This window comes from Hipposideros armiger, unplaced genomic scaffold (genome assembly GCF_001890085.2).
Source record: "Hipposideros armiger isolate ML-2016 unplaced genomic scaffold, ASM189008v1 scaffold_403, whole genome shotgun sequence".
In the NCBI taxonomy this organism is placed as follows: Eukaryota; Metazoa; Chordata; class Mammalia; order Chiroptera; family Hipposideridae; genus Hipposideros; species Hipposideros armiger.
The window spans coordinates 1,357,319-1,378,752 of NW_017731753.1; the positions used below are offsets into that span (position 1 = coordinate 1,357,319).

The 21,434-nt window shown below is 39.0% G+C and overlaps 2 protein-coding genes across 5 annotated transcripts in view; one reads left to right on the forward strand and one right to left on the reverse strand.

The window, feature by feature from the left end:
* The window catches only part of RAB5A (RAB5A, member RAS oncogene family), a 32,339-nt gene extending 24,893 nt beyond the window's left edge, over nt 1–7,446 (reverse strand). The window contains exons 1-2 of one of the 4 annotated variants that reach the window (XM_019663745.1): nt 7,366–7,446; nt 3,133–3,387 (exon numbers count right to left, since the gene is read on the reverse strand). In XM_019663745.1, the coding sequence (XP_019519290.1) occupies nt 3,133–3,295 (163 nt within the window). In that variant the 5' untranslated portion in view covers nt 3,296–3,387; nt 7,366–7,446. Of the gene's footprint in view, nt 1–3,132; nt 3,388–4,989; nt 5,029–6,017; nt 6,294–6,355; nt 6,772–7,365 lie in introns of those variants that run through there. The other 3 variants (XM_019663744.1, XM_019663746.1, XM_019663747.1) reach the window with 3 other exon arrangements.
* Nucleotides 7,447–10,975: 3,529 nt separating this feature from the next.
* Nucleotides 10,976–21,434, forward strand: part of EFHB (EF-hand domain family member B) — a 42,273-nt gene continuing 31,814 nt past the window's right edge. The window contains exons 1-4 of the mRNA XM_019663743.1: nt 10,976–11,999; nt 18,588–18,650; nt 19,142–19,285; nt 20,005–20,185. Of these exons, the coding sequence (XP_019519288.1) occupies nt 11,166–11,999; nt 18,588–18,650; nt 19,142–19,285; nt 20,005–20,185 (1,222 nt within the window). The 5' untranslated portion in view covers nt 10,976–11,165. The remainder of the gene's footprint in view (nt 12,000–18,587; nt 18,651–19,141; nt 19,286–20,004; nt 20,186–21,434) is intronic.

Sequence of the window (21,434 nt, forward strand, 5' to 3'; positions counted from 1 at the left end):
GAGCGCAATGATGGTGCCAACTTGGGCCAGTGAAGCAACGTCCTCCACAACTAGACTGAAGAACAAAACAACAGCAACTTGTCTGTTCCCCTTCCAATTCCCCAGCACTGTTCCCAACCCCCAAATTCCCCAATAAAAATCTTTAAAAAAAAAAAAAAGTTTGCTTTTTAACAAGTTCCCAGGTAATGCAGATGCTTCTGGAACAAATAACACTCTTTGAGAACTATTTCTCTAAACTAAAGCTCAAAAATTACAGTACCGGGGCGGCCGGTTAGCTCAGTTGGTTAGAGTGCAGTGCTCATAACACCAAATTGCCGGTTAGATCCCCACATGAGCCACTCACTAGCTGCGCCCTCCACAACTAGATTGAAATAACTACTTGACTTGGAGCTGATGGGTCCTGGAAAAACACACTGTTCCCCAATTAAAATTAAAAAAAAAAAAATTACCAGGGAGAGAGGAATGTTATCAATACTCTCATGTATAGTTCTGTAACTAAACTTTAGAGTATGTAAAACACTTCTTTGATGATTAGTACATACAAAATTAAACTGTGGTATCAAACATCTACCTCTCAAAAGAAAAAAGGGTTCAATGACTGCATGCTATTTCATTGTATATTTAAAGGAGGATTCATTTGTTTATAAGTATCATGTAAATGTCTTTGCTAACCTTCTGGGCTAGACAAACAATAAGAACATAAATGTCATGCAGACTTTAAACACCTACAAATAAACTAGACGTCTGCAAAATTTTAAACACACCACCTACCTAGCTAATCTCATTATGAGTGCTATAGGATCAAGGGGCAGGGGTGTGGTGTATGGCAAGACAACATGCATTCTTAAATCAAGCTATCATCTTTAGGAAGAATCACACAAACTACAGAAGAAACCTTGATATTCTTGATGAATATAAGGTTCTAGAATAACCAAATTCCAAAATGCAGATATGATTTCCACCTTGAAACACAATCAAACAGAGATGAAAATTTTAAGTGGTTCAGGCCATAATTAATGTTATTAGAAATAAACAGGTAAAAGATACCCAGTAGAAAAGTGCCCAATAGCCAGTAATTAATAAAACGTAGACAAACTAATTGGTATTAAGTAGAAATTATATACACACATACATACATATCAGAAGATATGTATATTTATGATGCACTAATGTAGGGTTAAATTTTTCTTTTAAATATCCTTGAGATGCCATTAGGAAAAAATACACTTAGAAGATAACTGGAGTACCCAAAACAAAACCAAAAACTATTCTGAGGCTCCTCAGGCTCAAGCAAACTTTCCAAGGAATTAAGTTCTTTACTACAGTGCTTCAGTGTTTTTATTATGTTAATATGTACTGTTAAGTAGGAAAGGGTAGCATATAGCAAGTCCCAGACCTATTGGGCCCAGGTATTTAGCCTAGAACACAAATGTGCTTTGGGAAATGCTGCCATTGACAATCACTTGCCAAGAAAACAATTACAATAGCTTTTTGCACCAGCTTAAGGTGGGAGGACATGACTTAGCAGTCTTTAAAACTCTTCCTACCATGTGGGCCAGCTAGATGCGGCCCAATTTGCTTTCTGGAGGAGGCTAAACCTTGAGAGGTATTATTTCATCACTAAACCAGATATACATACATACATATATATACATATATATGTGTGTGTGTGTATATATATGTGTATGTATAAATACATGTACATACACACACACATACATATACAGAGGGTGCCAAAAAAAGTATACACATTTTAAGAAAGGAAAAAACTGTATTAAAATTGTAATAATATATACTGATAACAAAAAATACAAGTGTACATGGTTTTTTTTTGGCACCCCTGGTAGATACGCATGTGTAATAACAAAGAAATCACAAAACATGTATAACATATTGTTCATTAAACTTTTAAAAAATACCAAGACTTTTCTGACTCAAAATAACAGCTCCATGATATGGACTACATTTTAGATACTCATTCATTATAAAAAACATAAAACACTAAAACAATATAACACTGAAACATGATTATACAAACATTAAGAGGGTGACGAATACTATTGGGTTGTTGGAAAAGTCATGATATATTTTTTCTATATTTTCCGTTGCAAAAATGCGTCATGACTTTTCCGACAACCCAATATTATATTTCCTACCTGTAGGGGAAAGCCAGGAGGTGGCAGTTCTGTAATTTATCTGACTGGAAGGGTCTGAAACTATGAATAAAATTTTCAAGTGTACTTAACTGAAAACATACACTAAATGCACAGCATAAAAGTATACTTCTGAGAGATGAATTCTAAGAAGCTGCTACATGCCAGTGTCTAGCTGTCTTACATATTTCAAGAGTTTGATTTTTTTTTAATGTATGAGGTTAAAATAATTTTATACCTGAAAAAATATGGTACTGCTAAACTAAATACCCCTTGCAAAATATTCTGAATCTTAAAACTATTTTCTATCTCCACCACTGAACTGTTAGTTGTCTACTCTCTTTCCTGCATCTTCCTTTTCTCTCATCTTGGTCCTACCACAACCACTGCATGCAGTGCTTACTCTGCTTCTTCCCCCCCACTTCTCTCATTTTTCTCCCCAGGTCCCATTCCCCTTTCATGTCTCTCTCCATTAATCACCATTAATCACTTTTTCCCTTCCCTCACTTTAGAAGCACTCTTAAACAAGTTTAATAAAATTTAATTAATTTCAAAAATCAGTGCAATTTACAAATAAGTTATTTCAAATTAGACTTTTATTAACTATTTACTCTTACTAATGTCACCATTCTAAAGCTAATATAATTCAGCACACACTTGCATTAATTTGAAGACACTTCTAATTATTAACAAGAAATAAATACCAGATCAAATCTTATTACTTGGGACATTGATTCTACTCATGTTTACGTCTGTATTTTAGCTTCCATATAACCATCTTTGGGATAACCAGGAAATCGAAATGTAGAAAGATGTTATGTTAACAAAAATCAAGTAAATTTTAAAGCCTGATGTCTGATGAACAACTCTTCTTCACTGTGTGACCTATTTAAGTATTCTTCATGACACAACTGGTGCTGCAAAATCATTTTTGCCAATGTATGATTCAATTAAATGAAGGGAAAAAATAAAATCTCACCCCCGATGGTACTCTCTTGAAATTCATGAAATTGGCCTTTCACAAAACGAAGCACTAGGCTTGATTTGCCAACAGCAGATTCTCCCAGAAGTACTAGTTTGAACTGGCATATTTTATTTCCAGTATTTGGCCCATTGGGTCTTGTTGCTCCTCGATTAGCCATGTCCAAATTTGAAAGAAGTCCCTAATTTCAATCTCTTAAATGAACTTCCAGGATGCAAGGTGTCAATGTTTTCTTTCTGGAGATCAAGAAACCTGTAAAGAAACAAATACAAAGTAATTAAATATATAAATCAGTAAAACAAAATACATCTGACAGTAATCAATTTAGTAAATTTTGTCTATAACATATTATTGTATGACAATTATAACCTCTACTGGACAATGAATGCCATTTAGTTCAATTCACTACCTCTGTAATGAAATAATGTAAAGGCATGCGATTTGAGCCTAAAGTCATGCTGTAATTTTCAGGGCTTTAAAAAAATGTTTGTTTGTTTTTTTAAGCTAACCTTTATTAAACACTCAACTTTGTGCCAGGTAGTTTTAAGAACTTAACCACTCAACAATCGTATGAAGTTAGACTATTACAATCCTTAAAATGAGGGAACAGGTACAGAGAGGTTAAGTAACTTGATTGAGGTCACATAGTTACTATGACAGAGGTGTGACAGAGCTGAATTTCAAACTCAGGTAACCTGAGAGGTGACTCAAGAGTTTAGGTTCTGGAACCAGACTGCCTGGATTAAAACAGTTTTAAGGAAAATTAAATTAATAACTGGAAAGCTCTTAGAACAGATCCTAAAACACAATAAGAGCTAAATTAATGTTGGCTATTATTATTTAAAGGTCTGTTAAATTGTACATGCTTTTTGTTTAATTAATGGTAATTCTAGAGCAACAAATATTTTAAGGCTCTCAGGTTTGTATGTCTAATAGCTAAAAGACTTAAAACTGTTTCCTCATGTGCTCAAGTACATGTTACATGGAAGTGTTAACAGTGGTTCTTTATGTGGTGAGGTTATTAGTGTCTTATTTATAATTCTGTAACTTTTGGGCTATCAATTAAATATGATTATTTCTATTTAATACATTTAGAAAAAAACAGCCAGAATGGCAATGTTATGTCTTATTATCTAATAACACTAATTTTCAATCTCAAAGGAATTCGCAAACATTTGAAGAACTCTTTTCCAATCTACTCACAAAATAATCCTAAGTTTTCTCCCATCTTTAATCAAAATCTGATCATGTGCTAATAATATTAAATCTGATGACTCCCTCCCTAAAATCAATTATTTTTCATTTAGGTACCTCCTAAGAAATCTGTCTTCCCCATGAAATGCGTTTACATAAGAACCTCTCTTGACAATAAAAAAACTTATCAGAGACCTTACATTCAGAGGAAACAATAAAATCACCTTTGCCTTATATAACAGCTTTGAAGAGTCCTTACTTTTTAGTAATACATGAAATATGTCTGAACTGCTTCCAAATAATGGGGATGTAAATAAAACAAGACTGGTCATAAGAAAATTGAAGCTAGGCGATGGGTTCTCTTCTACCGTTTTCTAGCACATCTGCCTTCCCACCTCCCCTAAAAACATACCAGATTTGGAAATCTATTCTATCTGGCTACACCAATTTCTGCCAGAGCAAGTTCTTTCATTTCCAAGTCTCTATTTCCGGACTACCTAACTTACATAGCTGCTGTGAGAATTAAATGACAGGACATATGTATATATAGTGACTAACACATAGTAGGGATTGAAAATTGGCAAAGAGGCCCTTTGATGAGATAATGACCAAAATATCAACAGAATGCTATATAGCCCGAAAAAAAATGCACCAACACACCTGCAGATAGTCTACACAATTGAAACACTTCCCAATTGTCAGATTACCTACAAAACAACAAATTAAATTACTCATCAAGGACAACATGCTCCAAATTTTCATGGTACTTCCAAAATTTCAGGAAAAACACTGATCCCCCCCCTCCCCAAAGAGACTATGATTTAGATTTGCCTTCTAAGGTTTAAAACTACTGGATTGTTTATCATAAGCTCTCAAACAGAAAATAACTAAATTTAATGATAAATACACAGCATAACATTAAGGTTAAAATTATGTACAAGCATTTGTATACACCACTGAATCCTTTGCAAAACAAAGATTTTGCATAAAATGCATTTTAATCTTTTGGCAATAACTGGTGGTGTCGAGTTAATGGGCTTCTGTGCTCTTTGATCAAAATCACATTACTAACAGCAGTTAACATGTACTGGGCCTTATTTTGCGCCAAGGACTAGTCTATGAATTTTGCTTCCAGCAACCCTATGAACTCACATTAATATCCCCATTATACACTAAAAATAAAGTTTCTGAGCTGTCCTGAATTATCACGGTGGTATACACGTGATTTTCCCCTACTAAACGAAAGGCAACTGATTCAACACTTTGACTCCATTTAAGCAAAAGACAAAAATTATATATGTGAATTACGACGTTCAGAGCTTAAAGAGTCTACAAGCCTCAGGGGTAACCAGCTTCCAGGGAAGAGAACAGCAGAGCAGGTTTCACGGCCTCTGCCCATTGAGCTTGTTCAGCGGCCTAGCTGTGTTGAGTTCTGGAAAGCTGCGGTTCACCACCCTCCTTAGGTGAGACAAGAGTCTCTAAACAGCCTATTTTGACGAGCCTCCACCTCCCTCCATTACCCGTCTTTGGAAGTCGGAGGTAGGCGGAGCTCCCCAAATTCACACCTGCTCTAGGCCCCGGCCTCGGGGAGTACCTGAATAACCGACACCAAACTCCAGATCGCCCAAACGAGCGGGACCCTCAAGGCGACTTGGCCATCTTTCCCGTCCTCCTCCCTTGGATCTGACCTGGCTTTGGCTGGGACATCCCCCTCTCCGAAGACTGCCAGGGCAGGGGCCAGACGGAACCGCGGCCTCCAGCACTCTTTCACGGCGCCATCTTGAGAAGGGAAGAGGGTGACACCCGTCGCTCCCTTAGCTAGTCCCCAAATCTTGGTCTCCAGAGCCTCTAGAAGGATGAGTCCCCGGGGCAGGCAGAACGAGACGCCGGGTTCGACAGCTCTGATTCCAGGCACTGGCGCGCGTGAGGTAAAAGGGGCGAGGGACTCAGTGCCGGACAGACTGGGGACCGCGGATAACCAGGGGTCCCGCACCGCTCCGGGCAGAGGGAGGGATGGTTTGGTTACCTGGGACCGCAGCACGCGGAGCTGCGGGCTGAAGCTTCCCGGCAGCAAGTCCCAGGCGTAGCCCGAGAAAAGGCTAACGCTGTGGCTTTGGTGGCGGCGCGTCTCTTTCTCGCGCCGCTCCCCTCAGACTGGACGGTGCGGGGCTCGTGCCGTGGTGCCACCCCCGTCGGGCTCCGTCTCCGCCTCTTTCCGCTCCGCCTTCCTCTTTTCTTTCTCCTCCTCCCCGGTTGCCGGCGCTCGAGTTCCCACTGATTCTTCCTCCTCCTCCCTCCTCTGCCTCCTCCCCTCAGGCCGACCGCCGGCTTCTTCCCAAACCAAAACACAAACACAGAAGTCCCAGCGCGGGAGCCACTTCCGCCGCCGGGCGCCGGCCCTCGCCGCCACGTCGCTTCACGTAGGGAACTACGCCCCTTCGTCACTTCCGGTAGTCGCCAGTCCGCCCGTTCCATCCGCTCCCCCGCCCCCTCTCAAAGCCCTGCCAGTCGCAGCTGGTCGCGGGGCGGGGCGGGGAGTGTCATGTGACCTCCCTAATTCCACTGCCTCCCTCCCCCCAGGCGCGCGCGGCCCCGCCCTCGCTGGCGCCATTGTTATCGGGGCGGCGGTCTTGGGTTCTCAGCCTCCGGGAGCGGGAGAAGCTCCAGTACTGCCTGGCTGTCGGGGAACCCGGGGAGAACCTGGGTTTGTTGTGCTCAGCGACGAAGTTCCCTCCGTGAATATTAGCTCACAGTCTCCTTTATCCTGCCGCGCAACACCCCAGCCCTGGCCACCCAGCCGTGGGGCTTTTTTGAGGGGCCCCCTATGTGTCCCTGGGAATGGGCGAGTCGATAAAGGCAGTAAGTGGTATTTACTCCAGGGAGGAAGCTAAGACCCTCCCAATATTAAAAGTTGTCTTTAGGCGGGGAAATCTTACAATAATAAACTTGCTTTTATTAAGCGTTTCCTGTTTTTGGTGGGGTGGGGCGAATCCTAAAATAAAAACTTTATTCCGTTTCCCTTCATGAGTTACCTACCGTGCTAAACGCTTTACAGAAGTTATCCGAAGTCGTCTTCACCGCTGCCTGTCTATTACAGTGCCTGGCAGCCAGGAGTCATGTTTATGGAATTAACGAGAGAGGCGTGTCTGTTTTACAGGTAAATAATTTGAGGCACGGAGATTGTGTAACTTGCCCAAAACAACCGCGGAGTTGATGATGAAACTGCATTCCAACCTGCAGGCTGGCCCCAGAACCTGAGTTCTTAAGCACAATTCCAGTGAAAGACTATCAAAACATTCATTACTGTCCACTGCAGACCTCCATAAGACAGGCTGCTTTGGTTAAATCGCACACAACAGAGTATCTGGCCAGGCATCTGAGACAACAAATTTTGTAATTTGGTAGAACGTTAAATTGATTTTCCCTCAGGATAATGGCTACTTTTCAGTATGTCATTTACCATTTATAGCTCTGTTGTGAGGACATTAATATTGATTGTCTACGATGTGTACTTGGATTCAGATATCCTGTGGATGATCAGTCAACGTTATGCAACAAAGATGATTTGAACCCTTGAAGAGCCAGCCTTTCAGATCAACTCCCTAGTTACTAACCAAAAGAGCATAATGTGTCATAATGTAAATGGTATCTGTGGCACTTCTATCTCCAAGGAATTGTTCCAATATGGTATGTTAGTCATGGTAATACCTCTTGGACAATCCTCGGAAGAATCAGGAAATAGGATATGTCACATCAGTTTTGGCGTGTCAACAGTATGTGCAAAACCACCTTGTACCACCACAAACCTGCTTCTGCTTGATGACTGGTGTTGGCCTCCCAATCACCCAGACTTGAAAGAGCAGAATCATCTTCAACTCTTCCTTCTTTCCCTCATAAACCATTGTCCTTTCTATCACCAGAATTCTGCTACTCCCCAGATCTGAGATCTAATCCCAATACCTGGGCCATGGTAGTATTTATATAAACTGGAATTAATGTACACTCTTGTCTTTTCAATCCATTCTTTACACTGTAGTTAAGTCACACTCAAAGATGTTCAGTGGTATCTCATTACTTGCTAAATAGAGTCCAAAATTCTTCAACTTTGGACCCAGCTGACTTGTCATTGTATTTCTATAGCCTACTTATCTGCAAACTGGACCTATTCATACCGGTCTACTCCGCATTCCCAGAATGTTGCCTATGTGTTCTCATCTTTTGGGATCTTTTGATCACTTTGTTCTTTCCATCTAGAACACCATTACCACCCATCACTGAAGGTCTCACCTTGGCCAGGATGCCAACTCATCTGGATGGCAGCTAAGGATACTTCTACAGGTTTTAGTTATCTTTTTTTTGTTTGTTTTTTTGCTTGTTTCATGATACTTTGTTTCACTTGTGTAATGGTTTCAATATCTGCCTTATTGTACAGTTAAAGAGTGCCTCAACTTTTCTCCTCAGGCTTCGATTCCTATCAGGATTTTAAAGCGCTTAAGGGCCAGGACCATAATTTTATTCATCGTTTCAATTCCTCACAGAGTACCTTTGATTGATAAAATAGAGACCCCCCCTAAATATTTGTGAACTTAATTACATTTTGAATGGTGAACACTTGATGTAAGAAGACCTTACAAATAACACATGGATGCTGACATTTACAAATTGCTAGGAACTCCCCATTTCATCAGTTTCATTGTTCTAGGATATTGCTTCTTTCATTTATTTCTTTCTACTAATTTTGTCTTTTAATTCACCTCCTTTAATAATACATTTCATAATATTTTAGAGTTTAGTCATAATGTTTGTGTGGGAGAGTACTATTCCAGCGACTAGCACTTCTAAGATCCAGTGGTAATTTTAGAGAGGTTGAAATGTCACAGTAAAGCTTTGCTTTTATATTGCCACTCGTAATATACCTTTTTTTCCCCTATCGCCAGATAACTGAGGAGGACTCATAATTGTATATATATTTTAGTGTCACATGTGGGATCCTACTAGTTGATAGAATTTGTTAAGGAAGCTATAAAATGAATGGGCCTTAAGTAAAGTCATAAAGACTTGAACACTGCCCTTAGTGCTGCCTTTGCCCTGAAATCTGTAAACACCCACACACAAATTTCTGGCACCTCTCTCAATCACCCACAGTACCCCATATTTTCTACCCTCTCTTCGAAGGTATCGTTCCTCCATTGTGTATTTGAAGAATAAGTCTTTGCATAGGTAGTAATGAATGGTAACATTTACTTTTAGCTTGGACTGTCTGGAGAAAACCAAAAGGTAATTCTAACATATAGAATTGTAGACATGGTGGCAAGGCAGTGAGAAAAAGGCTATGGAAACTTGATCTAGTCATTTAAAAGAGCTTTGCAGGGCATCATTCAAGTCTCAGCACAAATGTTATCTACCAATTGCCCGATTTACTTCAGTTGACTTCTAAGCCCACCGATTCTAAAGTTAGCTTCCCTCCACATCAAAGCATTCTATTTTCTTCATAACAGTTATTGATTTTTTTATTGATTCACTTGATGGTTATCTATCCCTACTAGAATATAAATTCTGTGAAATAGGGATTGGTTTATATTCTATTGTATCCCTAGCACTGACACAAAATAGAGAATCAATAGATATTTGTAAAACAAAAGAACTGAATGAACACTTACACAAATAAACCTTGATTTCCACATTATCAAGTCATTTAAAGTGCTAACGGAGAGAAGAGTATATTAACTATCTAGAAAATTACAGTGCATAGTTTTTACAATGTTAAACAGTATTCCCTAATCACTTAATTTTTTTTAATTTTACAAATATTTCGTAGAGTTCTTACAGACTGGAGTCCTATAAATTCCATTCAAATTCTAAGCTAGATGTTCTATGTCCCCTATATGGGTAGAACATGACAAGAATTCACCAAATATGGCTTCATTAAAATCTGACAGTGTAACAATCCCAATTTAAAGAAAATCCCATACTTGAAAACAAAATTTGAGTTTGCCATAATATGTAAAAAATTCAATATGCATTATTGTGTAACATATCTCAAACTCCAATATATTTCCTTTAAATGCTATTTAAAACCTAGTTATTGAAGTATAAGTGTTCTCAAAGACTTTAACATATTTCTATACCACAGCTGACAAACACAACTTTACAGAATTTAAAGTAGCTCTTTAGCGCTAAAATATCTAAACGCAGTGTACCATGTACAAGGAAGGACCTAAAACTCGTGGTTCCCACCAGAAAGAGGGTTACTTATTCCCTGATCACTAGTAAAATTAATAGACCAAAGGCCAGGAGGCAGTCTTGAAAGATAAAGATCTTTAATCTGGAAATGAAATTTAAAAGATAGACTATTTCTAGGACCTTATAGAGAGGAGTAATTTAGGAGTCAACAGTGTGTCATCCTCACAGGAAACAAAACTTTCTCTGGTGAGCATTTGCTCTAGTTTCCAAGACCACATACTTTGTTTTCTTGCCCTCCAAATCCAGCAAAGAAAGGGGAAAAAGAGTAAGAGGCTAAAGAAGGGAGGGAAAGACGGAGAGGGAGAGAGTCAGGAGGAGAGAGAGAAACCAAGCCAGGAGAAAGGGAGAGAGTTGGGTGGGGATCCCCCGGTGAAAGAATTGCCCGCCAAGCCCCGCCCCTGTTTCCCAGGTAACCGAGTAAACAGACTTCCATCTCCTTTTCCTCTGTGAACTCCGCTAGGTATTAAGTGGTAGGCAGGAAGCAGTGGAGAGTGGAGAGGTGCTCTTTCGTGAGAGAAGGGTCCCCCGAAGGGTTGGAGCCCCCCAAGAAATTGGGAACTTCCCTCCAGCCAGGTACAGCTTTCCCCTTAGAGATGAGTGCCCTTGGAGGAATGAGGGTGTCTGAGAGATATTCTCCCCAGAGCATGGAGGTGGGATTCACCCAGGAAGGAAAGGATGACTTAGGAGAGAGGAGAGTCTTCATGGGAACAAAATCTCCCACAGAGTTGGGGCTCAGATTGGGATTAGGAAAAGAAGATTTCCCACGGAGGGAGAGCTTCTTGGTTAGTAATAAATATGGGGAGAGGATGGCATCACCAGAAACAAAATCTCCTTTGAGCAAAGAGCTTGAAATGAGATTAAAAAGACAGAATATTTCTAGGAACCTTATGGAGAGGAGTAATTTTGGAGTCAACACGGCATCATCCTCACAGGAAACAAAACCTTCTCTGGGTATGCTACCAGGAAGAGTGGGTTTAGAAAATGAGTGTCTTCTGGCGGGGTATTCTCCTGGAAGGATGCCTCCCTTGGGCATGGTGTATGAAAGTCCGCAGGCTCCAGGGAGCAGGAGAAGTCCTGTGGCTGGTGCCCCTGAAGGGTTAGGGGCTTCAGTGGGGAAACAGCCGGTTTGGGGTGTGGAACCCAGGCAGGAACTGGAAAAAGAGTCGACCGGTGTGGTGATGAATCCCAGTGCAGAGATGAAGCCTCCTGTGGAGGTGGGCATTGGGCTACCACAACCAAAGGAGCCAGATGAAATGAAGAATACAGAACCCGAAATGGGCTCGGTGATAGACCTTGAGTGCAAGTTTGCCCAACAACCTGAAGAGAAAAAGGAACCTGAGAACATTGAGCCAGGACTGGAACCTCCAGATCACATCAGACCCATATACGCTGGGAAATTTTTTGATCGAATGCCTTGCTGGCCAAGTGTAAGTTTTCCTCTAGTACTTTCCCTGGGGACTATGTATAGCCCTATCTTTATAGAGATGATAAACTGATGAGACTTGTTTGGATTTGTGGAGTCAAACTGTAGGAATTTCATTGGGATTCTGATATTTCTGATCCCATTGGACTCTTTCCAGCTGTTACTGTGTCTGATTGTCTGCCTCCATTCCTAGATGTCAGCTTTGTTTTCTGTGCCCACCAGTGATTCCTCTTGATTTTTTCTTGTTTTCTCCTTTGACCTTCATTTCATTCCTCCACCTGTATTTTCTCAAGTCTTCTCACGGAGATATATCTTGTATCCTAATATTCATGTTGCTTTTGCCATTCATTATTTATTCTGTGAGTTATTTATTCTTTCAGGAAAGACTTGTGGTGGCCATTATGTTGGGCACAGGGCAATATAAAGGGAAAAGCACATGGTCCCCACTCTCTAGGCACTCACTCCAGTGTTTGGAGACAGATAACTAAACAAATATTATATAAATTTTGAAATGAATAGGAAACAAATGTGATTCTTCCTTAAAATAAGCACACCTCTAAGCCCAGAGCTCAGAAAGATTGGACAGCTCTGTCTGAAGCAGATGGGAAGGGCTTTACAGAGCAGGTAACATTTGAGCTAATCTTGAAAGGTGTTAGTACTTGTCAGATGGAAAAAAGTTTAGAGCATCTTGGTCAAAGGAGTAGAGCGTGACCAATGCTTCTTGTGTTTGGGAGATATAAGCAATTCTGTTTAGTCAACATAGTGTTAAGAGATGAAGATGAAGAAACATGTGGAAGAAATCCAAAGGTCCAGAATGCCAGAATAAAACATGTGAATACAGAAGCAATACTGGATCTTAATAAGGAAAGAGAAGTACAATTTCCTTTTAGAAATATAGTTCTGGTATCAGTAGTAATGATGAACTAGAAGGGGGAGATATTGGGTGACAGGAAAAAGAAGGTTATTCCAGAGTAATGACAGCCTGAAATTAGAGTTGGAAAGAATAGAGAAGAGAGTGCAATTTTGAGAGCTGTTAAGGAGATAATATTGTTATGAATTGCCATCCAGCTGTGGACCTGTATGGTGAAAGAGAACAATCTAATGATCACTTTCATTTTGGTGGCAAATGGTGTTGGCCATCCTGAGTTTGAGATATGTGTAGGATATCAGATGAAGAAGCAAGGAGATAGTTGGTAAAGTGAGACAGTTGGAGCCATGGGTGGTGATAGGAGGAGAGGCCTAGGCAAGAACCTTGGGTAACACCTTTATGAGATACCTTTATCAGAGAGAGAAATATCAGCCAAGTGAGTTCTTGAGGACAAGGGTTTTATGTTATTGAACATGTAAGTAATTTCATGGCATATCACAATGCCTGGCATATAGTGGTAATTCAGTAAATATATATTTGATAAATGGAAGGAAGACTAGAGGATTAAATGGAAGAAAAAACAGTCAGAGAAGAGTCTAAAAGGATAGCATTGAGGAATATAAAGAAAGTGTCCTTAAGGTATTCTGGGAATAAAGGATTCCATACACGGGGCCGGCTGAGTGGCTCAGTTGGTTAAGAGCTCACTCAAGAGTGCGATCTCTGAGCAACAGCGGTTTGATGCCCGGCCCGAGCTGAGCTGCCACTGAACTGCCAACAGGTGGCAGGATGGCTCAGCTTAAAAAAAAAAAAAATTCCATACACTGAGATTTTAGAATACATGCAATTCAGCTTAAACAGTCACAGGGATTCTGCAGAATTTTGTCTGCGTCTACAAACATTTTTGTTCCTCTTGGGACTCAGGGTGTTCTTTTGTCTTTGACCCACTTTACTTTCTTGTTCCCTTATTGGATTTCTCCAGCCACTCTTCTCAGTCGACCACACCTGTTTCCCCTTCCTGGATTGTTTCTGCTGTCTGTGGCTTCAGACCTGATCTCACACACACGCAGGGAACAGCTTCTGGTTTCCAGTACTGACAATTCTAAAACCTCTGCTTCCTCCTACCTCTCACATCCTCCTGTTAAATGCAAGTGACTAGTGACTAGCAGTGTTAAAACATCTCTGGTTGGGTAGATAGGAAATAAAAGATTAATTAGCATTGAGCAGTTAGAAATTTAGCAACATTGTTAGAATGGTATAATGGAGGGAGAATTCAAGTTCCAATATACTGAAGAACGAATGGGAAATTAGAATTGGAGAAAGCTACTGGGAATTTTTTTTCCCTTCAGAAGTGTGACAATGAATACAAGGGAGTAAAGATTCCATTTAGGAATCATTTTATTTATTTAGTGAATCAGTAGAGGAGTTTGACATCCCACAGTGGAGATAATATGGGTAGAACCAGATCCTAGGTAAGCAGGAGTGCGTGGAATTAGGATCTTGGCAAGAAGACAGATTAGCCTTGTCTAGAAATAAGGCTCTTAAAATTTTATTTTTTATATTAAAAAATCTATTTTTACTATAAAACAAAAATAATAACACTATAGAAAATTTAGAAAACAGAATAGAAAACACCCATAATCTTATCATCTTAACACAATGCCTACTAGTACTATGCAGAATTCACACTAACATTTATTAGCAGCTTACTATATCAACATAACTATTCACGAAGCTTTGCAGGTATTACCTCATTTGCTCTCACAGCATGAGTCAGCTACTGTGACTGAATTCCATTTCACAGGTGAGGAAACTGAGGCAAATCAGATAATTTGGAGACAGGTAGGAAGCGGTACCCCAGGATCTGCAGTCACAACTCCTGACTCGAGTCTGAATTCCTGACTACTGCACTTCTTGTGACACTTTTCTCCAAATGTATTTTTATGTGGCTGTTATATCAAGCATAATAATTGGTCTTGATTTTCACTTATTTAATAAGCATTCAGTGTTATTACAGAGATTTTAAAAGATCTTTTAATGATAAAAACCAATATTTCTTTAAGCCAATATATAAATTTTCCATTAACTAATTCCTTCTCTTTCTGGGCAATAGATTTTTTTCCAGATTTTAAAATAAAAATAGTCTATGAACATCTAAATGTATATGTCTCTTTATATGCCTTGAAATATTTCCTTAGGACAGAGTTTTAGCAGGAGCCAAGGATGAATCTTTTTCTAGTTCCTGTTGCCAAGTCCCTTCTTGAAAGATCGTACCACTAAATGTTAAAAATTGATAAAGATTTGTTAGGCATTGTTTTAATTCACATTTATTTGATTTATAATGAGATTGAACATTGCTCCAGATGTTTGTTTTCATTATTTTTCTTATTCTTGTATCTGAGCACCTTGCTAAACTCTTAATAGTCTTAATTGCTTATCATTATTTCCTTTGGATTTTCTAGGTAGACAATCATATTACACTTTTGTCTTTCTCTCTTTAGTATATATACCTCTCATTTCTATTTTCTATATCATTGCACTGCCTATAATCAATAATATGATACTGAAAGTAAAGTCCCTTCACTGACTTTAATGGGAATGATTCTAATGCTCCACTATTAAGTATTATTTTTGAAGAAGATTTCTGATATGTCAAGGTAAGAACACCTGTATCCATTCCCAGTTTGCTAAGAATGTTTAAAAATCAGGAATAGACCTTAAGCTATGAAAAGTTTCCCCATGTGTTCAAATATATAGTCCCAGATTAAAAATGGTTAATTTTCTCATAGCAAACCACCTTCATATTTTTTGGCTAAGCCCTATATGGTTGTGATATGTTATTATTACATTTCTGGATTTGAATTGCCAGTATTTTACTAAGATTTTTACATTTATGATCCCATTTAAGATTATGATTACATTTAAGATCAGACAGTAGTTTTCCTTTTTGTGCTATCTTTCTCTGAGTCAGGTATTAGGGTAATGCTAGTACATAAAAAACATTGGTAAGCTTTCCTTCCATCTTTTCAATTTTGTTTATGCTTGTAACAGTTTATAGATTATGTGTATTACCTACTGCTTGTATGGTTGGTAGAATTCGCACAGCTGAAAGGGGAAGGGCAGACGATCCTCCAACATCCTGACCAAGGGATGGGATGGTAAAATATTTGATACCCCTGAGTTCTTTCACACTCAGAAGAGGAAGTGTGGGTGAGGTCAAAGCCCAGTTCCAAGCATGACTGTGAGGAGAGTCAGATGGAAATTCCTATTGCGAAGACCCTGCTAAAATCAATCCCCGAGGACAATTGCTTTGCCTCAGGGTACATTCATAGAATTGGGGAGCTCATCTCAATGAGAGGCCTTTTCAGTGTTAGGGGAAGGGGAGCAAACACATCTTACTATAAGGACACATCCTGTGGTGTGAAGTTGCTGCCCAAAGTTGGTATTGAGCTGCAATTGAAGGTCAGCGCTGATGGATTTACAAGTCCTTCTAGTAAAACAGTCATTGGTATAGCAGCAAGGACCTGTATTCAGGAAAAGTTTCCAAGAAATCGTGGCCTGAGGAGAAATTTTTGGAGGTCCTTCAAGAACTAAAACGATTGTAGTAAAAGATATTCTTTCTGTGTAAAAGCCTGGTATTGCCTTGGAAAGGGAAGGGTTCTTGGCTCTTGGAAAGCACTCTGGTGGAGATTAAAATCTCTATAATGATCATTTTCAAGACATCCTGCGACTGTCCCATGATCACCATTAACGCACTGGCTGTGGCAGAAATGCTGTTATTCAGGCACCTGAACCTTACAAAGAACATTGGTAAATGGTACTGAGCATTGAAGTACAAAGAGGAAGAAGGAAGGAAAGGTTCAAAGATGGGTTAAAAAAAAATTATGGTGTCTACAATGATTAACAGTTTAAAATTTCAGGAATAGACCTGATTTTGTAGGCACTGGGCCTACAAAGGTGAAAAATGATACAGGATTTACTTTCAAGGAACTTAGAGTCTAGAGACTCGAGACCAATAAACAAATGATTTTATCATATGGTCAAAGTCATGCAAAGTGATGCCTTATTTTTTGTTGTTGTTCTACACTAAGAGAACCTGACAGCTATTTGGGGAATAGGTAGAGGCAAAGGGGTCACTCATTTACAAGTCTCGTGAGAACTTGCTAGTTATGCAAACCCTGGTACAAAAAAAAAAAAAGTGCAAAATTTTACTTTGAATTTGTCAATCTGTGCAGAATTCTGAGAAGTAAATGGTTTCACTTGCATAATGGGTTCAGGGCCTTCTGGATAGAAGGGAAATGATGGTATCATGCCCAACTTTTTTCTAAGCTATTCAGAATTAGGGATATCTATGTGTAAAGCACAGTGATCTTGGCCAAGAGCCATTGGGAGAAGTGGGACCATTATGCTGGCTCTCACTGAGTTTGGAGGTTAGAAAGTGGTATGATTGTGGGTGAGTGGGTCTTTAGCTAAAGATGGTGTTGTAAGTTGAACTTGAATCCTGAGAACCAATCATGCGAGAAGTGAAAGAAGTACTTGGTTACTGAAAGCTATAATATTGGGTGCTGAGGAGGAGGTGGACAGGTGAGGTAGTCTCATGAGGTGGCACTAGTGTGGTTAGGAACTGATCAAGGAGGTGGTCAGTGCAGTGGGAATTGGGTTACGTATGGAGGGCCTGAGCAGATAAGTAAATATATTTAGGAGCCAGGCTTCTCACTGATAGAACTAAAAGAAGTTACAAATTACGAGTATGAGAAGGATAGAAGGAATCCTGTTGTGTTGGATTATAATTGGAGGTGTTGGTGAAAACTCATGGTATTTATCTCTGTCTCTATCTCTCTAAACTTGACCCCTGCTTCTACCATGTCATAGTCTATGTCAAAATCCATATCTGTGTATCTACACATATTTTACTAAACAGAATATTATAAAATTGATATAGATGCCAGTGTGTCGGGGCATGGAACTAACTCCATCTTCTAAGAGGACATAGGAACAATGTTTATCTAGTAGCCATGAGCACAACAAAACACAGATCTTGATTTCTAAATACCATTTTCTCTTAAAAGGAATCAGGAGTCTTTGGAGCAATGGCTGACTCTAAGACTAGTGCGGTACAAGGTGAACTTGGAACACCTTTGAGAGCCAAAAAGAAAATTCTCAAAGAATAATATAGATATATAAAAAAGACACAGAAACTAGCTTGAAGGGGCTCCCAGTGGTCCAAACTGGGAGCACTGAATAAAATTACTGTTGAATAAAATATAAATCCATGAGCCCATACTGATATAAATACATGAATGATTGAATAAACAGTAAGGAAAGAAAGCTTCCTTGTAGTAATAATGTAGATGGTTAACATTTTAGCTTGAGTTTAGCTTGAATGTGGCCATATTCCCATTGTACTGATAGGACAACCAATAATTAATGTGGGAACTGTGATAAGATTATTTCTGAAAGTTGCTTGTCACAGAGGTCCTGTAATTGGATTACAATGTGAGAAGGTGTATTTATATACTATACTTAGCACTTAATATTTATATTATGTATCGAGATTTTTTAGATTTGCAATTTCTTCTTACTTTTATCCTTAATTGTGTTAAAGTAGTTGAAAATAACTTTGTGACTTTAGGAGCATAGGCCAAATTTGAAATAAAGTCTGTTCTTCAAAATGCTTCTTTCTCTACCTGATCATGATCAACTGATCTGCTTTTTTCCCCCCCTTAGGCAGGAAAAGTTATTCCAGTCGGATACAGAGTTGCAACTTGCTTAACTGAAAAACTTCCCAGGGTGAGCATTTTCAACATGCATTTGTGTTTATGTGCATTTGTGTTTTTACCTTGCATATGAACTTTAGAAGATAGAAAAGTCTCAACATGCCTTATGAGTTGTATAAATTTAATACGTGGGATATGGATTTGGATTCTTTACTATTTTGATGTCTTCTATTGATTTTGTCCAAGGAAGTCAAAATTTCAGTTCTACAATTTCCAGCTCTGTAAAATAACTACAGGGGATTCCATTTCTTTCAGTAGAAAATAGCCATTTATGGTATGTTTTCTAACCTGGGTACTTCCTGGTTGTTTTCTAAGTATATCTTTTAAAATAAGTTGTTTATTTCCATTAAAAACCCCCAAATTTCAGGAATTTTCATTATGTGGAGCTGTAGGTCCCCACATGCTTACTACACTCATGCAGTGAAGGGTGTTCATTGATTGGTGTAAATCAGTCCTAATATTTAAAAAAACTGTACTTTATTCTATTTTCTTGTCTCACTGTAGTTAATTACTCCACCTGAGGCCAAAAAATTTTTCAACTTCAGATATCCACCTGCTGGAGCTGAAAGAGTATTTTATGGCAGAGCAAATGATCCTCAAATCGCACCTTATTTGACACATGGAATAAAATCTAAAATTTCCATACCGGTAACTTCTTTTCTTTTTTTTCCTTGTCCATTTTGAACTTACCAAGGTGAAAATGCACAAATGAGATGTCAGTGAAGCCATCAGTTTCAATCTCCTCCCCACCATTAATCTTGAGCCATGAAAAAACAAATGTAAGAAATGGCAGCCGAAAGAGTGTAGGGAAATTAATGGTTTAAGCCACAGACTAGATGTTTTCCCCTCAGATAATAAAAGCCAAGTTCACTCCATTTGCTGACAGTAAGGAGAAATGCTGTCAGGCTTTGTTAGGGAACGGAGCCCCCACCACAGAGGCTGGGTGATTATAGCCTGCGGGCCCTACAGAGTACTTAGGTATGTGCACTGAATGGAGGTGGGCCTGAATGTTACCTGCTGTTCATTGAGTGAACAATCTAGGTGCACAAGAAAGCTTGTGGAAATCATGTGGTTCTTGTGCTTGCCACTCCCACTTTTCTGGAATGTTGGAGTCAATAACCTGGGGGCTCCTCTCGTACACCTTTTAGCCCTTTGAAACCTTTTAACTTCTTTGAAAGGTCCTGTGTAGGCTGGTTTAAGCTTCATAGTCCCAATTCTTACCATTCACTTGAAGGTGAGCAAAGCCAATGTTGAGGAATTGTTTTTCTACAATTACAGTTTCTTCTTTCCAGCTATTGACCAGAGTTTCAGCTTTCAGATTTTTAATTTCCTTGTTCTTACATTTGTGCTTTGTATGATTTCTCTAGGCAAAGGTGTTGATAAACCCACAGCCTATCACAACATTTCAACAGAAAATTAAAGATAAAAAGGAATCAATATACTTTAGCAATCAACGATCACCGTTAGGAAAGTCCCATGATCAAACGCCAGGATTACCTAAAGGCCTGGATGTACTCAGTACGACCTTTGGGAGCACAGCCATCAGAGGTAGTAAAAAAAATAAGGAGTGGGGTGGGATGGTAAAATAAGTCTTCTTAGAAAATATGATTTAATATCCTGTTGGTATGGTGTTTGGTGGTGGTGCCAATGACGACTGAAGAATGAAGGATGGGATCATAGCAAGAAAGTTACCTTTAGATCCAGAATCCTTGGAGTTTATGTGCCAGGCAGTAGAAATTCAGGCTTTGGAGTGGGGATTCAGTGCGCATAGTGAGATGATGTGAAGACCAGAAAGACACTCAGGGAAGGAGACATGGAGATCCAACTGCGAAGGCTGCAGTCCCTTCTCCCTGGACGTTCGTTGGTGGGTTTTATTTCCATCAGTGCTTCTGATGTGTTCATAACTCTTAACTTGTTATGAAACTGTTTCATCAAGTAGACCTCAGAACAAATAAGTTTGGTAAATGCTGCACACCGTCCTCCATTTGTGCAGACCCAGTGTCCCCCCGAATATTAACCAGACATAGGCAGTGTATAGAGCTGACTAGCACTCTCATTTTGAAAGGGAGTGGAGCACGTCTTTCAACAAACAACAGCGTATGATTGGGTTGGTTACAGGCCATTATTTCTTCTGAAGCCCCAGCATCCTGCCATGTTGTTGGGTGCTTTTCTTTACATCTTTCTCATATTTGTCTCCTACTTCCGTTTTCAGGTCTCTGCCATCTCCAGGGTTTTACAGGAGACCTCAAATTCCATCTTGGTTTATCCTGGAGAGGAATTCAGTTTTCTTTATCTTTCTGTACCCATTATTAAGGCTCTGCTCCAGGAATTTGATCTTTTTTGCACCAAAAGCTCTATTATTTTCCCTAACATAGTAACATCCACTCTGGAGATAAATTATGTCTCTCTCTTGGAATTCAAAATCTGAAATAGTATTTTATAGTATCAGATTTAAAGTTAAAATTTCAAATATGGAAAAATGTATTTTAGAACAGATAAAAATTTTTTTCTTTAATAGGATTAAAAAAGTATTTATGTAGACATGGCATTATAGCATTACAGTAATTATATCATAATTGCTATCTAGGATTAGTTCATTTAATAAGGAAAATACCTCCTAGGTGTACCTCACTTAAATATGTAATAGCAAGAATGTCCCAAAATGTGTATCTGTGTATTAATAGGTATATTGGTTCATATACTAAAAAGAAGTACTGTTTTACAGGATTATTTTGAGTAGGACTATCTTCTGGTATTTTGTTTACAGATCTTAATTATTATTATTATTATTATTTTT